Raw genomic sequence first — 16,176 nt, 5'->3', positions numbered from 1 at the left:
AGCAAGGCCAATACTGGAACATTGACTGGAGGCCAGGAACAAAGGACTAGGTGGAGTTAAATAGAGCAGCACCTAATGACTTAACCCCGTCACCTGAGGAAGGAAACTCAGAAGCCGCAGCCCCACTCACATCCACCAGAGGAAGCTCACAGACAGAACCAGCCGAAGTACCACTCATGACCACAGGAGGGAGCTTGACCACAGAAATCACAACAGTACCCTCCCTTGAGGAGGGGTCACCGAACCCTCACCAGAGCCCCCAGGCCGACCAGGATGAGCCAAATGAAAGGCACGAACCAGATCGGCAGCATGAACATCAGAGGCAAAGTCCCAGGAATTATCTTCCTGACCATAACCCTTCCACTTAACCAGGTACTGGAGTTTCCGTCTCGAAATACGAGAATCGAAAATCTTCTCCACTATATACTCCAACTCCCCCTCAACCAAAACCCGGGGCAGGAGGATCAACGGATGGAACCACAGGTTCCACGTATCTCCGCAACAACGACCTATGGAACACGTTATGGATGGAAAAAGACGCTGGAAGGGTCAAACGAAAAGACACAGGATTAAGAACCTCAGAAATCCTATACGGACCAATGAAATGAGGCTTAAACTTAGGAGAAGAAACTTTCATAGGGATATAACGAGATGACAACCAAACCAAATCCCCAACACGAAGTCGGGGACCCACACAGCGCCTGCGATTAGCGAAACGCTGAGCCTTCTCCTGAGACAATGTCAAATTGTCCACCACATGAGTCCAAATCTGCTGCAACCTATCCACCACAGTATCCACGCCAGGACAGTCAGAAGACTCAACCTGCCCTGAAGAGAAACGAGGATGGAAGCCGGAATTGCAGAAAAATGGCGAAACCAAAGTAGCCGAGCTGGCCCGATTATTAAGGGCGAACTCAGCCAAAGGCAAAAAGGACACCCAATCATCCTGATCGGCAGAAACAAAACATCTCAGATATGTTTCCAAGGTCTGATTGGTTCGTTCAGTCTGGCCATCTGTCTGAGGATGGAAAGCCGAGGAAAAAGACAAATCAATGCCCATCCTAGCACAAAAAGCTCGCCAAAACCTCGACACAAACTGGGAACCTCTGTCAGAAACGATGTTCTCCGGAATGCCATGTAATTGAACCACATGCTGGAAGAACAATGGCACCAAATCAGAGGAGGAGGGCAATTTAGACAAGGGTACCAAATGGACCATTTTAGAAAAGCGATCACAAACAACCCAAATGACCGACATCTTTTGAGAGACGGGGAGATCCGAAATAAAATCCATAGAGATATGTGTCCAGGGCCTCTTCGGGACTGGCAAGGGCAAAAGCAACCCACTGGCACGAGAACAGCAGGGCTTAGCCCGAGCACAAATCCCACAGGACTGCACAAATGAACGCACATCCCGCGACAGAGACGGCCACCAAAAGGATCTAGCCACCAAATCTCTGGTACCAAAGATTCCAGGATGACCAGCCAACACCGAACAATGAACCTCAGAGATAACTCTACTCGTCCATTTATCAGGGACAAACAGTTTCTCCGCTGGGCAACGGTCAGGTCTATTAGCCTGAAATGTTTGTAGCACCCGCCGCAAATCAGGGGAGATGGCAGACAAAATTACCCCCTCCTTGAGAACACTCGCCGGCTCAGACAAACCTGGAGAGTCGGGCACAAAACTCCTAGATAGGGCATCCGCCTTCACATTTTTAGAGCCCGGAAGGTACGAAACCACAAAGTCAAAACGGGAGAAAAACAGTGACCAACGAGCCTGTCTAGGATTCAACCGCTTGGCTGATTCGGCATAAATCAAGTTCTTGTGATCATTCAAGACCACCACGCGATGCTTAGCTCCTTCAAGCCAATGACGCCACTCCTCGAATGCCCACTTCATGGCCAGCAACTCACGATTGCCAACATCATAATTACGCTCAGCAGACGAAAACTTCCTGGAAAAGAAGGCGCATGACTTCATCACCGAGCCATCAGAACTTCTTTGCGACAAAACAGCCCCTGCTCGAATCTCAGAAGCATCAACCTCGACCTGGAACGGAAGCGAAACATCCGGTTGGCACAACACAGGGGCAGAGGAAAAACGACGCTTCAACTCTTGAAAAGCTTCCACAGCAGCAGAAGACCAATTGACCACATCAGCACCCTTCTTGGTTAAATCAGTCAACGGTTTAGCAATACTAGAAAAATTATTGATGAAGCGACGATAAAAATTAGCAAAGCCCAGGAACTTTTGCAGACTCTTCAGAGATGTCGGCTGAGTCCAATCGTGAATGGCTCGAACTTTAACAGGGTCCATCTCAATAGTAGAAGGGGAAAAAATGAAACCCAAAACTGAAACCTTCTGAACACCAAAGAGACACTTAGACCCCTTCACAAACAAAGAATTCGCACGCAGGATCTGGAACACCATTCTGACCTGCTTCACGTGAGACTCCCAATCATCCGAGAAGACCAAAATATCATCCAAGTATACAATCAGAAATTTATCCAGGTACTCTCGGAAGATGTCATGCATAAAGGACTGAAACACCGATGGAGCATTAGCAAGTCCGAATGGCATAACTAGGTACTCAAAATGGCCCTCGGGCATATTAAATGCTGTTTTCCATTCATCGCCCCTTTTAATACGCACAAGATTATACGCACCACGAAGATCTATCTTGGTGAACCAACTAGCCCCCTTAATCCGAGCGAACAAATCAGACAGCAAGGGCAAGGGGTACTGAAATTTGACCGTGATTTTATTTAGAAGGCGGTAATCAATACAAGGTCTCAGCGAACCATCCTTCTTGGCCACAAAAAAGAACCCTGCTCCCAATGGTGATGACGATGGGCGAATATGACCCTTCTCCAAGGATTCCTTTACGTAACTCCGCATAGCGGCGTGCTCAGGTACAGACAAATTAAACAGTCGACCTTTAGGAAACTTACTTCCAGGAATCAAATCGATAGCACAATCACAATCCCTATGCGGAGGTAGGGCACTGGACTTGGGCTCATCAAATACATCCTGGTAATCTAACAAGAACTCTGGGACCTCAGAAGGGGTGGATGATGAAATAGACAGAAATGGAACATCACCATGTACCCCCTGACAACCCCAGCTGGACACAGACATGGATTTCCAATCTAATACTGGGTTATGGACTTGTAGCCATGGCAACCCCAAAACGACCACATCATGCAAATTATGCAACACCAAAAAGCGAATATCCTCCTGATGCGCAGGAGCCATGCACATGGTCAGCTGGGTCCAGTACTGAGGTTTATTCTTGGCCAAAGGCGTGGCATCAATTCCTCTCAATGGAATAGGATGCTGCAAGGGCTCCAAGAAAAACCCACAGCGCTTAGCATACTCCAAGTCCATCAAATTCAGGGCAGCGCCTGAATCCACAAATGCCATGACGGAATAGGATGACAAAGAGCAGATCAAAGTAACTGACAAAAGAAATTTCGACTGTACAGTACCAATAGTGGCAGACCTAGTGAACCGCTTAGTGCGCTTAGGACAATCAGAGATAGCATGAGTGGAATCACCACAATAAAAACACAGCCCATTCTGACGTCTGTGTTCTTGCCGTTCAGCTCTGGTCAAAGTCCTATCGCACTGCATAGGCTCAGGTACATGCTCAGATAATACCGCCAAATGGTGCACAGTTTTACGCTCACGCAAGCGTCGACCGATCTGAATAGCCAAATACATAGACTCATTCAGACCAGCAGGCATAGGAAATCCCACCATGACATCCTTAAGGGCTTCAGAGAGACCCTTTCTGAAAATTGCTGCCAGCGCGCATTCATTCCATTGAGTGAGCACAGACCACTTCCTAAACTTCTGACAATATATCTCTACCTCATCCTGACCCTGACATAGAGCCAGCAAATTTTTCTCTGCCTGATCCACTGAATTAGGTTCATCATACAGCAATCCGAGCGCCAGAAAAAACGCATCAATATTACATAATGCAGGATCTCCTGGCGCAAGAGAAAATGCCCAGTCTTGAGGGTCGCCGCGTAATAAAGAAATAATGATCTTTACTTGTTGAACTGGGTCACCAGAGGAGCGGGGTTTCAAAGCCAGAAATAGTTTACAATTATTTTTGAAATTCAAAAACTTCGCTCTATCTCCAAAAAATAACTCAGGCATAGAAATTTTAGGTTCTAACATAGATTTCTGAACCATAATGTCTTGAATCTTTTGTACTCTTGCAGAGAGATTATCCACACAAGAAGACAGACCTTTAATGTCCATCACTACACCTGTGTTCTGAACCACACAAATGTCTAGGGGAAAAGAGAGACAAAACACAGTGCAAAGAAAAAAAAATGGTCTCATAACTTCTCTTTTCCCTCTATTGAGAAGCATTAGTACTTTGGGCCTCCAATACTGTTATGAACAGGTGATTCAGAACCACAATGGACCTAGTGGTTAAGAGCACACTAGTGACCTGTTTAGACATAAACGTAGGACGAGCTCTGAGACGTGGGAACTCTGCTGACCGCAATCCCTAATCCTATCATATCACACTAAAGGTAGCCGTGGAGCGCTCCTGACCCGAACCTATGCGCCTCGTCAAAGCCTGAGAAACTAGCTAGCCCTGAAGATAGAAAAATAAGCCTACCTTGCCTCAGAGAAATTCCCCAAAGGAAAAGGCAGCCCCCCACATATAATGACTGTGAGTAAGATGAAAATACAAACACAGAGATGAAATAGATTTTAGCAAAGTGAGGCCCGACTTGCTGAATAGAACGAGGATAGGAAAGATAACTTTGCGGTCAGCACAAAAACCTACAAACAACCACGCAGAGGGGACAAAAAGACCCTCCGCACCGACTAACGGTACGGAGGTGGTCCCTCTGCGTCTCAGAGCTTCCAGCAGGCAAGAAAAACCAATATAGCAAGCTGGACAGAAATATAGCAACAAAATAACATAAGCAAAACTTAGCTCATGCAAAGTAGACAGGCCACAGGAACGATCCAGGAGAAAGCAAGGCCAATACTGGAACATTGACTGGAGGCCAGGAACAAAGGACTAGGTGGAGTTAAATAGAGCAGCACCTAATGACTTAACCCCGTCACCTGAGGAAGGAAACTCAGAAGCCGCAGCCCCACTCACATCCACCAGAGGAAGCTCACAGACAGAACCAGCCGAAGTACCACTCATGACCACAGGAGGGAGCTTGACCACAGAAATCACAACACACCACCCCTTATATTCCTTCCCTTATATTTCCTATCTGATGTGGTGTAAAACATTTGTAATGGAAATTTAATAAAATGGCGTTGCATCCATCCTGGTGTGGTACTTGGAAAAGACACTGAAGGGTTGAGGTGGGGAGGGGCTATTTAACCTCTTCTGTGTTCCTGTCCCTATCAAGGATATGAAGGACAACCTCCTGGTGGTGCTGTCAGGATGGACTCCTGGAAATTACATTACCGGTAGGACTAATTCCTACTTTCTATAGATCTTAACACCTGGAGGATCCACCTACCCCTTGGGGTTAGAAGATGCTGACCCTTACCTGCCCAGATCTGTAAACAACAAAGTCAAGACGGCATACGTAGAATGTGCTGACAAGTTAGAAAATCTCTTGAAGAAATATATTATGATGGGTCTGTAAGAGAAACCCTCTCTCCCTTCTGTTCTGCTGAATATGCTCATATGGTCCCTACAAGACCAGGTCCAGTCTTTCTGGCCAAACTTTGCTTTTAGGATCGACAACATTGAATGTGCAGTGAGGCCAAGTGTGAATTTCTGTACAATAACAGAATTTCCCTTTATCCTGACTTTTAAATTTCTTTCAAAACCAACTAACTTCAAACAGGATTGTGATAAACTACATACAAAATACATTACACCTGTAGCATGATAGATCTCTAAGCTGTGCGTCTGTGCGTGGCTGATGGCTGTAATATACATTTATTCACCCCTGCAGGAGATGTGTTGTCAAGGCTCGAGCCCTGGTTTCATGGATTCACTCCACGTCATAAATTACATTGTTTGTATTCTATCCTTTTTTTCCTGTTCATTCTGTATGATAGTTTTATTGTGGTGGTATCGGCCTGTCTCACTTATGTGAGTCTGTAACTGATAGTCTTAAAAAATCTCTCCATCGCCTCTTCCAAATGCCTAAGGTGTAAATTTAAAGTGAACCTGTCACCAGGATTGTGCACAGTAACCTACAGACAATGAGAGGTCGGCGCCATTATACTGATTACAATGATACCTGGTGATGAAATCTGTCTTGTGGTTGTTGTTTAATATTTATTTGTAGTTTTCAGTTAATGAGATTCTCGTGGTTCGTGGCAGGGCTGTGGATGTGGATTTATGTTGTACTCTGATTACATATGCATCGGTATTGGCTTATGACATGTTACTGATCCCTCAGTGACCTGACCCCTATTTTACATGATTCATATATTAGTGTTGATATTATTGTTGATAATGCCTATAATATTGTGGCTATTGTGAGGCTTAGAAAAAAAAAAAAACCTCCAGCAAAATGACACCGTCGGCGCCTGTCCAGTAGCATCTATCACTTACTTATAGATGCTACTACGCAGGTGCTGCCATCGCCGGTGACATTTTGCTGGATTGGTTTATAGAAATCCTGTTGATTTTCAACAGCTTTTGAGCCAATTAGGGGTATGTGCACACGTTGCAGATTTGATCTATCTACCTATAGATTTATCTATCTATAGATCGATCGATAGATAGATAAATACCAAGCCCGATATTTAGTAATAAACATAATAAAACGGTACATAAAAAGTGAAATAAAGACACACACAATCTGCTTTAGGCTGGGGTCACACTTGTGAGGCACCTCAATACCCAGCACTGCCACCGGCACTGGAGCGGTCAGCTGCATAGAAATACATGGAGCCGCATGCTCCGGTCCCGAGTATTGATGCGAGTGACTCGTGCGAGTTTCTCGCAAGTGTGACCCCGGCTTTAAACGCAATCTGTTTAATTTATTTTTAAAAATATTTAAAAAAAATGGGGTGGGCTCCAGAGCAATTTTCTGCACCAGAGTGGAGAAGTTAGCGACTAGGGGCTGATGTTTATAGCCTGGAAAGGGATAGCCTGGGAAGGGGTTAATACCCATGGATCTTCTTATGAATATCAGCCTGCTATATCAGCTATGCAAACAGCTGCGGGCTGATATTCATAGCCTAGGAAGGGGCCATGGGTATTGCCCCCCCGGCTACAAACACTAGCTCACAGCCGCCCCAGAAATGGTGCATCTATAAGATGCAGTAATTCCGGCACTTAGCCTCTCTTCCCACTGCCCTGTAGTGGTGGCATATGGGGTAGTGTTTGGGTGTTGATACCACCTTTGAATTGTAAGGTGACATCAAGCTGGCTTAGTAATGGAGAGGCGTCAATAAGATACCTATCCATTACTAATGCAATAGTTGTTAATGGGTTAAATAAACAAAAACACAGCCAGAAAAAGTATTTTAATGAAATAAAACACTACATCGTATTGCCATCTTTATTGTTCTGCCAATCCATACGACGTCCTCGATCTCCTGCAAAAAAAGAAAAAATAATAAACCAACACAATACTCCCTGGTCCAATGCAGTCCATTTAACAATGACTGTCCCACGACAATCTCCCCTATAGAGCTGTCACATCAGGAGATGTGACAGCACTATAGGCCTTCAGTGACACACTAACAGGAGACAATGGTTCCTGCAGTGCATCACTGAAGAGGGTAACTGAGTTCAGGCTTACACGTTACGGCAATGCTGCATGAGAATTTTCCCACGCAGCGGTGCTGCAAGTGACAGTATGATCTATACTGAACTCACAGCGGAGCGCATCTGCCGATGTGACAGCTCTCCACGGGAGATCATCGTCGGACGTTCATTAATACATGGATTACAGCGGATCAGGGAGTATACTGTTGGTTTTTTATTTTAATTTTTTTTTACAGGTGATCGAAGGCTTCGGGGACTAGGTGTATCGTGAGTATGTGCTGTATATGTGTTTTTGTTTTTTTTTAATACACTTGAACACAGTAGACGGATGATGGGACTACTACTGTCCCATCATCCGGCTTCCTGTCACTGTAGGAGGCATAGCCGGATAGGACTAGTAGTCCGATCGGATGATGCCTGCCTACACGCGCACACACACAGCCCGCAGAGCCACACACACATAGCCCCTCAGAGCCACACACACACACACACATAGCCCCACAGAGCCACACACACATAGCCCCGCAGAGCCACACACACAGATGCACACAGACATGCACATCTTCTCCGTACACAGTCTCCGCCCACACACTCCTCCCCCTCCCGATCTGCAGCGTTTCTCGCAGGCACATCCGCAGATCTTTTTTAGGCTATATGCACACGTTATAAACACCACAAATATGGTAACAATGGACCACAAACGAGTATAATCCTTAAATAATCATTTATTACAAAAAGTTCACAAAGGAATTAAATCACAATGACAACAATAAAATGAGAACCAATGGATACCTGTATTGCAGGACACAATGTGACCAGCACACTAGCCAAAATTCAAATTATAAGTCTGAAATGGTAATTAATCAGTATCTCACAAATCACATAAGTATGCATATTGGACATAAGCGTCCATATAAAAAAATGTGAATAAAGCTACGATTTTCATACAAATAAAGTGCATAGTGCATAATGCATCAGGGTCTGAATAGACCAAAAAGTCAAAACCACGCTAATGTAGGAGAGACATGATATACTTACTCTAAGTAAGCCGGCTGTGTGTAGGAAACGATTGGTCCCCGCCGCCCCAACGCACGTTTCGTTGAGACTTCCTCAGGAGGCGTGTGGTGGGGAAGGGGTTCCGGCTATTTATATTTAGTCTAGCCAATGAGAATGCGATTACGGGCTCTAATGAGTTCGTCACATCCGCTCCTGCACAACCACAAACACCTCATCTATGTCCAGTGTTGACGACGCATGCGCAGCCGCCATGGCAACCACTGGACCTTCGCAAGAGCGGCTATGGAGCGCAAACACACAGAGCCGTCATGGTGACGCGATCTGCGTGCCGCGCGCCGGTCACCGGCAACATAAAGATCTGGAGCCAGAGAAGCCACGCATGCGCACCATGGACTAGGAGACCTGTGAATACCCGCAATAAGAAAAGTGAGAATGTGGTAAGGTGACAGTACATAATAACAACTGTACAAAGATAATAAGTGAATGGGCGATACAAAGGGGTTAACCCCTTGCTAATAAAACAGCGCATTTAAGGTGACAATATGGAGATGATGGATGAATGGGCAGTAAGCAAACCCTTGCTAACAAAACCTCACGTAACAGTGACAAAATATTAAGGTACTGGCGTAATGAAAAGCAAAAGATGATGACAATATGTAAATAGACTTGAAATATAAAAAATTATATATTACATACAACCAACAAATTGATATAAGGGAAACAATATAGTAAAAAAAAAGCGCAGATATATACACAAAAACATATGGAGCTCAAAATTTCAGTAGTATAATAAACGTAAGAGCAATTCAACAGGACACAATAAGTTTTCTGAAATGTGCCACACATTGGACTGTGTAACTCCAAGAAATTCAGGAAATGAATAGCTTCTTTTTAGCGTCCATTGAAAGGTCCCCATAGGATGACTGCTGTAGTCTCAATTCAGTATGTAAGATAAGGTGCACATCATTCGTACGCATATGCTCATAAGGGCAGAACTAAAATATTAAAAGAACAATGATTATAAACACAATATCACAAACAGAAAATAACCATATAAAAATGATAAAAACAACCAGAAAAAATGACCAAAAACCCCAACCCCTTTAAAAAACCGTGTAAGATGTCATGGTAAGAAAGACCCGAAACCAAAATCCTCATTGAGGCCATTCGGGGTGACTGAATTGAGTCGGTAAATCCAACGACTCTCAACCCTGGCTAGGGCTTTGAACAAATCACCACCCCGTGGACCCAAAGATACTTGGTCAATAGCCTTGCTTTTAAGTTGGCTTGCATTACATTCATGGTGCAGAAAAAAGTGTCGAGGAAGAGTTTTTAATGACTCCACATCCTTAGCCGTCTTAGCCTTCTCTATGTCGCGAACGTGTTCTCTCGTTCTTATCTTGAGTTCACGAGTTGTCATCCCAATATATACTTTGTTACATGGGCATTGGCCATGATAAATTACCCCCTTTGAGGCACATGTCAATCTATGGTGAATTTTAAAAATACTGCCTCCTTGGGGGTTGGAAAAATCTTTGCTCTTAATATGGTTCTGACAGCCTCTACAAAAGGTGCATGGAAAGAAATCATGTAAGGCGTCACTTGATCCTTTCATTTTATTATCATTTGGAGAATAGTGACTTCGGACAAGTAAGTCACGAAGATTATCAGATCTCTTGTTCGTAATCAATGGTCTATCAGAAAGGATGTTTTTAAAATGGAATCAGAGCGTAAAATATCACAATGCTTAGGGACAATTTCAACAAAGGCCTTCCATTGACAGTTATAGGGGGTGATCAATCTCACCTGTGTGTCATCATCTTTAGAAGAGGTCTGATAGACGAGATCATTGCGGGATGTTGAACATGCTCTTTTGTAGCCCTGACGAATTTGTCGATGGCTGTATCCTCATTCTCTGAAGCGACAATATAAGTCCCAAGCCTGAGTTTGAAATCTTTCCTCACTAGAACAAATACGTTTGATCCGCAGATGTTGTCCGATTGGAATTCCATTAATAGTAGATTGGCGATGTGATGAGCTCGCATGCAACAATGTGTTAGTGGCAGTGGGTTTCCGATAGACATTAGTTTCAATTAATTTTTGGGGGCCTGGGAGAGGGACATTTTTCTCAGTAATCCGGTGAGGCACATTGACAGGGTGCACCACTGGATCTGATACATCGATGATGTTTTTTTCATATGGGAGGGGACAGTTGAACAACTTAATTGCTTCATGGCTGAGCTCAATGCTAACAATTTGAATATTAAGCTCACCTTCTCCTATGGTCGACAGGTCAATTTCTTGGACTTGGATGTCTGTCTCCCCCTCAGGGACTAATTGAAACTAATGTCTATCGGAAACCCACAGATTGTTGTGCGGATTTCTTCCTTTTTTCACCCCTGCAGATTTCTATTATGGAATGGGTGCAGAAACGCAGAAGATCTGCAAAAAGAATTGACATGGTCCTTTTTTGAATCTGCTGCGTTTTCCGTCCAGATTTTTCTGCATTTTTTTTTTTGCCATTGATTTACATTGTACTGTAATTCACTTGTGAATCTGCAGCGTTTCTGCAGGAACTTATCTAGATGCATACTGAGCACGTTGAACCCCCAAGTGCTTCACAGAAGTTTATAACGCAGAGCCGTGAAAATAAAAAATAATTTTTCTTTCCTCAAAAATTATTTTTTAGCCCACAATTTTTTATTTTTACAAGAGTAACAGGAGAAATTGGACCCCAACAGTTGTTGCCCAGTTTGTCCTCAGTATGCTGGTACCCCATATGTGGGGGTAAACCACTGTTTGGGCACACGTCAGGGCTCGGAAGGGAAGTAGCGACGTTTTGAAATGCAGACTTTGATGAAATGGTCTGCGGGCGTCACGTTGCGTTTGCAGAGCCCCTGATGTGTCTAAACAGTAGAAACCCCCCACAAGTGACCCCATTTTAGAAACTAGACCCCCAAGGAACTTATCTAGATATGTGGTGAGCACTTTGAACCCCCAAGTGCTTAACAGAAGTTTACAACGCAGAGCCGTGAAAATAAAAATATCATTTTTCTTTCCTCAAAAATTATGTTTTAGCAAGCAATTTTTTATTTTCACAAGGGTTTGTCTTGAGTACGCTGATACCCCATATGTGGGGCTAAACCACTGTTTGGGCACACGTCGGGGCTCGGAAGGGAAGTAGTGACGTTTTGAAATGCAGACTTTGATGCGGGCGTCACGTTGCGTTTGCAGAGCCCCTGATGTGCCTAAACAGTAGAAACCCCCCACCAGTGAACCCATTTTGGAAACTCGACCCCCCAAGGAATTTATCCAGATGTGTGGTGAGCACTTTGAACCCCTAAGTGCTTCACAGAAGTTTATAACGCAGAGCCGTGAAAATAAAAAATAATTTTTCATTCCTCAAAAATTATGTTTTAGCAAGCAATTTTTTATTTTCGCAAGAGTAACAGGAGAAATTGGACTCCAATAGTTGTTGCCCAGTTAGTCCTGAGTATGCTGGTACCCCATATGTGGGGGTAAACCATTGTTTAGGTGCACGTCGGGGCTCGGAAGGGAGGGAGCACCATTTGACTTTTTGAACGCAAGATTGGCTGGAATCAATGGTGGCACCATGTTGCATTTAGAATCCCCTGATGTGCCTAAACAGTGGAAACCCCTCAATTCTAACTCCAACACTAACCCCAACACACCCCTAGCCCTAATCCCAACTCTAGCCATAACCCTAATCACAACCCTAACCCAACGCACCCCCTAACAACAACCCTAACCCCAACACACCCCTAATCCTAACCCTAATCCCAACCCAAACCACAACCCTAACCCCAACACACCCTTAACCCTAACCACAAGCCTAATCTTAACCCTATTTCCAACCCTAGCCCTAATTCCAACCCTAACTCTAATTCCAACTCTAACCTTAAGGCTATGTGCCCACGTTGCGGATTCGTGTGAGATTTTTCCGCACCATTTTTTAAAAATCCGCAGGTAAAAGGCACTGCGTTTTACCTGCGGATTTACCGCGGATTTCCAGTGATTTTTATGCGGATTTCACCTGCGGATTCCTATTGAGGAACAGGTGTAAAACGCTGCGGAATCCGCACAAAGAATTGACATGCTGCGGAAAATACAACACAGCGTTTCCGTGCGGTATTTTCCGCACCATAGGCACAGCGGATTTGGTTTTCCATAGGTTTACATGGTACTGTAAACCTGATGGAACACTACTATGAATCTGCGGCAGCCAATTCGCTGCCGATCCGCAGCCAAATACGCTCCGTGTACACATAGCCTAATTCTAACCTAACCCTAATTCTAGCCCCAACCCTAACCCTAGTTCTAACCCTAACCCTAGTGGAAAAATAAAAGTAAATATATTTTGTTTATTTTATTATTGTCCCTACCTATGGGGGTGATAATTGGGGGTTCATTTACTATTTTTTTTATTTTGATCACTGTGATAGGTTTTATCACAGTGATCAAAATGTACCTGGAACGAATGTGCCGGCCGGCAGATTCGGCGGGCGCACTGTGCATGCGCCCGCCATTTTGGAAGATGGCGGCGCCCATGGAGAAGACGGATGGACACTGGGAGGCTCGGTAAGTATGAGGGGGTGGGATCAGAACACGGGGGTGGATCGGAGCACGGGGGGAGCGGACAGGAGGATGGTGGAGCGGACCACAGTACGGGACAAAACGGAGGACTGGGGAGGAGAGCGGTGGCGGGGAGCAGATCAGGGTTTCAAGCCATGGCCGATGATATTGCAGCATTGGCCATGTCTGAATTGTAATATTTCACCACTCTTCATAGGTGAAATATTACAAATTGCTCTGATTGGCTGTTTCACTTTCAACAGCAAATCAGAGAGATCGTAGCCACATGGTGGCAAAGCCACCCCCCCTGGGCTGAAGTACCACCTTCCCTGGTGAAATTGGAGTTAACCCTTTCACCCGATCTGCAGGGACACGATCCCTCCATGACACCACATAGGCGTCACAGGTTGGATTGGCACCGACTTTAATGACGCCTACGTGGCGTCACAGGTCGGGAAGGGGTTAAACCTGCGGCTTTGCTGCGGATTGGCCTGACACAATGGAAGTCAATGGGTGCAGAAATGCTGCAAATCTGCAAAAAGAATTGACATGCTGCGGAAAAAAAAACTGTAATTCCGCACATTTTTTTCCGCAGCATGTGCACAACAAATGTCAATTTCACATTGACTAATATTGCTTGTGCACCACACTGCGGATTTGATGCAATTCCGCGGGTCCAAAAACTGCGGATCCGCATCAAAATCCGCAACGTGTGCACATAGCCTAATGCTTTTCCATTCACAGATGATGGACCTGTTTGGACTTGTTTTTGTGAGATGAGAATTGGTATTATTTTCTCCTACATAACATTGATTGATTTCTTTTTATTCTATATTTGGGAGGCAGAATGAACAAACAGTTGAACACCACACACAACTGGTTCATCTAATAAGGTTTTCTGTTAGACTGTGAACTGTCATTGTCTTGGTAAATAATTAAAGTTTTTTACATAGCTTGCCATTTTTATGGACAGTTTAATTGGAAATGTTCAAAAATATAAAACTCAAGGATATTTTATTAAAAAATAATTGTTTTTTATCTTAGCAGATGACTGTACCAGGAGATCAGAAGGACAGCTGACATCTTCAATTTTTAAATCTGATGATCTTGAGATTCTACAAGATACAAATCAAGTGAATACTATTACTCCAGATATAACATCATCCATTCACAGCAAAGATCTGTTAGCTGATCCTTTGAAACAGGTCCCTTCTTCTGATTCATTACTGACTACTAAGGGTAATCAAAGTCACAAAAGAGGCATTAAAAAAGAAACTGCTCCTAAAGCAAAGAAGTCATTTTCATGTTCAGAATGTGGGAAATATTTTACATGCAAATCACATATTGTTACTCACCTGAGAACTCACACAGGGGACAGACCTTTTTCATGTTCAGAATGTGGGAAATGTTTTAACCTGAAATCGATTCTTGTTACACATCAGAGAACTCACACAGAGGAGAAGCCTTTTTCCTGTTCAGAATGTGAGAAATGTTTTAAACGGAAACCAGATTTGGTTAAGCACCAGAGAACTCACACAGGGGAGAAGCCATTTTCATGTTCAGAATGTGGGAAATGTTTTAACCAGAAATCGATTCTTGTAGGACATTGGAGAACTCACACAGAGGAGAAGCCTTTTTCCTGTTCAGAATGTGGGAAATGTTTTAAATTTAATGCGAATCGTGTTACGCACCAGAGAACTCACACAAGGGAGAAGCCTTTTTACTGTTCAGAATGTGGGAAATGCTTTAATTATAAACAGCATCTTATTAGACATCAGAGCAGTCACACAGAGGAGAAGCCTTTTCCCTGTTCAGAATGTGGGAAATGTTTTAATCGGAAAGAGCATCTTATTAAACATCAGAGCAGACACACGGAGAAGCCTTTTTCCTGTTCAGAATGTGGGAAATGTTTTAGCCAGAAATCGATTCTTGTTATACATCGGAGAACTCACACAGAGGAGAAGCCTTTTTCCTGTTCAGAATGTGAGAAATGTTTTAAACGGAAACGATATTTGGTTAAGCACCAGAGAACTCACACAGGGGAGAAGCCGTTTTCATGTTCAGAATGTGGGAAATGTTTTAACCGGAAATCGATTCTTGTTACACATCGGAAAATTCACACAGAGGAGAAGCCTTTTTCCTGTTCAGAATGTGAGAAATGTTTTAAACGGAAACCAGATTTGGTTAGGCACCAGAGAACTCACACAAGGGAGAAGCCTTTTTCCTGTTCAGAATGTGGGAAATGTTTTAAGCTGAAAGAGCATCTTGTTAGACATCAGAGCAGTCACACAGAGAAGCCTTTTTGATTTTCTTAATGTGGGAAATATTTTTCTTCGAAATCAACTGTTAATAAACCTCAGAGATGTCACATGGGGAGAAGCCATTTTTATGTTCATAATGTTGGAATAGGTTTAACCAAAATTGGATTTTCTTAAAGGGGTTGTCTCATGTCATTCCTCATGTTTGCTGACAAAAGGATGAAACTAAACTTTATTAATACCAAATGTAAAACTATACCCATAATTCACCCCCTGATGGTTAGTCAGAAGGTGACTAATAGAAAAAAACATATACCCCACATTTTAGTATATAGGGTGAGGTGAGGTATACACAGTCACTCTCAAAGCCTCTCATTTCTATGGGTTTCATCGTCCTCACCAAAGACGACTCATCGGGAGACTTTATTTAATATTGACCTATATTCAAGCCAGACTAGATGGGAAAAAAAGCTAAAATCGTGTATCATGTTATCCAAAACAGTCAGAAAACTAGACATATATTGGCAAATCCCAGATGTCAAACTATTAACTTCGTAAGTTTATAAGCCACTCCA

General features: G+C 43.7%; 1 protein-coding gene across 3 annotated transcripts in view; it reads left to right on the top strand.

Moving 5' to 3' along the window:
- Positions 1 to 15,857, top strand: part of LOC138663474 (oocyte zinc finger protein XlCOF22-like) — a 72,914-nt gene extending 57,057 nt beyond the window's left edge. For 2 of the 3 annotated variants that reach the window (XM_069749700.1, XM_069749699.1), the window contains exon 10: positions 14,388 to 15,857. In XM_069749700.1, coding sequence (XP_069605801.1) covers positions 14,388 to 15,649 — 1,262 coding nt within the window. In that variant the 3' untranslated portion in view covers positions 15,650 to 15,857. The remainder of the gene's footprint in view (positions 1 to 14,387) is intronic. The other variant, XM_069749701.1, reaches the window with a different exon arrangement.
- Positions 15,858 to 16,176: the final 319 nt, after the last annotated feature.

This window comes from Ranitomeya imitator, chromosome 2 (assembly GCF_032444005.1).
Source record: "Ranitomeya imitator isolate aRanImi1 chromosome 2, aRanImi1.pri, whole genome shotgun sequence".
Taxonomy (NCBI): Eukaryota; Metazoa; Chordata; class Amphibia; order Anura; family Dendrobatidae; genus Ranitomeya; species Ranitomeya imitator.
Note: the sequence above shows the minus strand (reverse complement) of the source record. Positions and strands in the feature narration are given on the sequence as shown.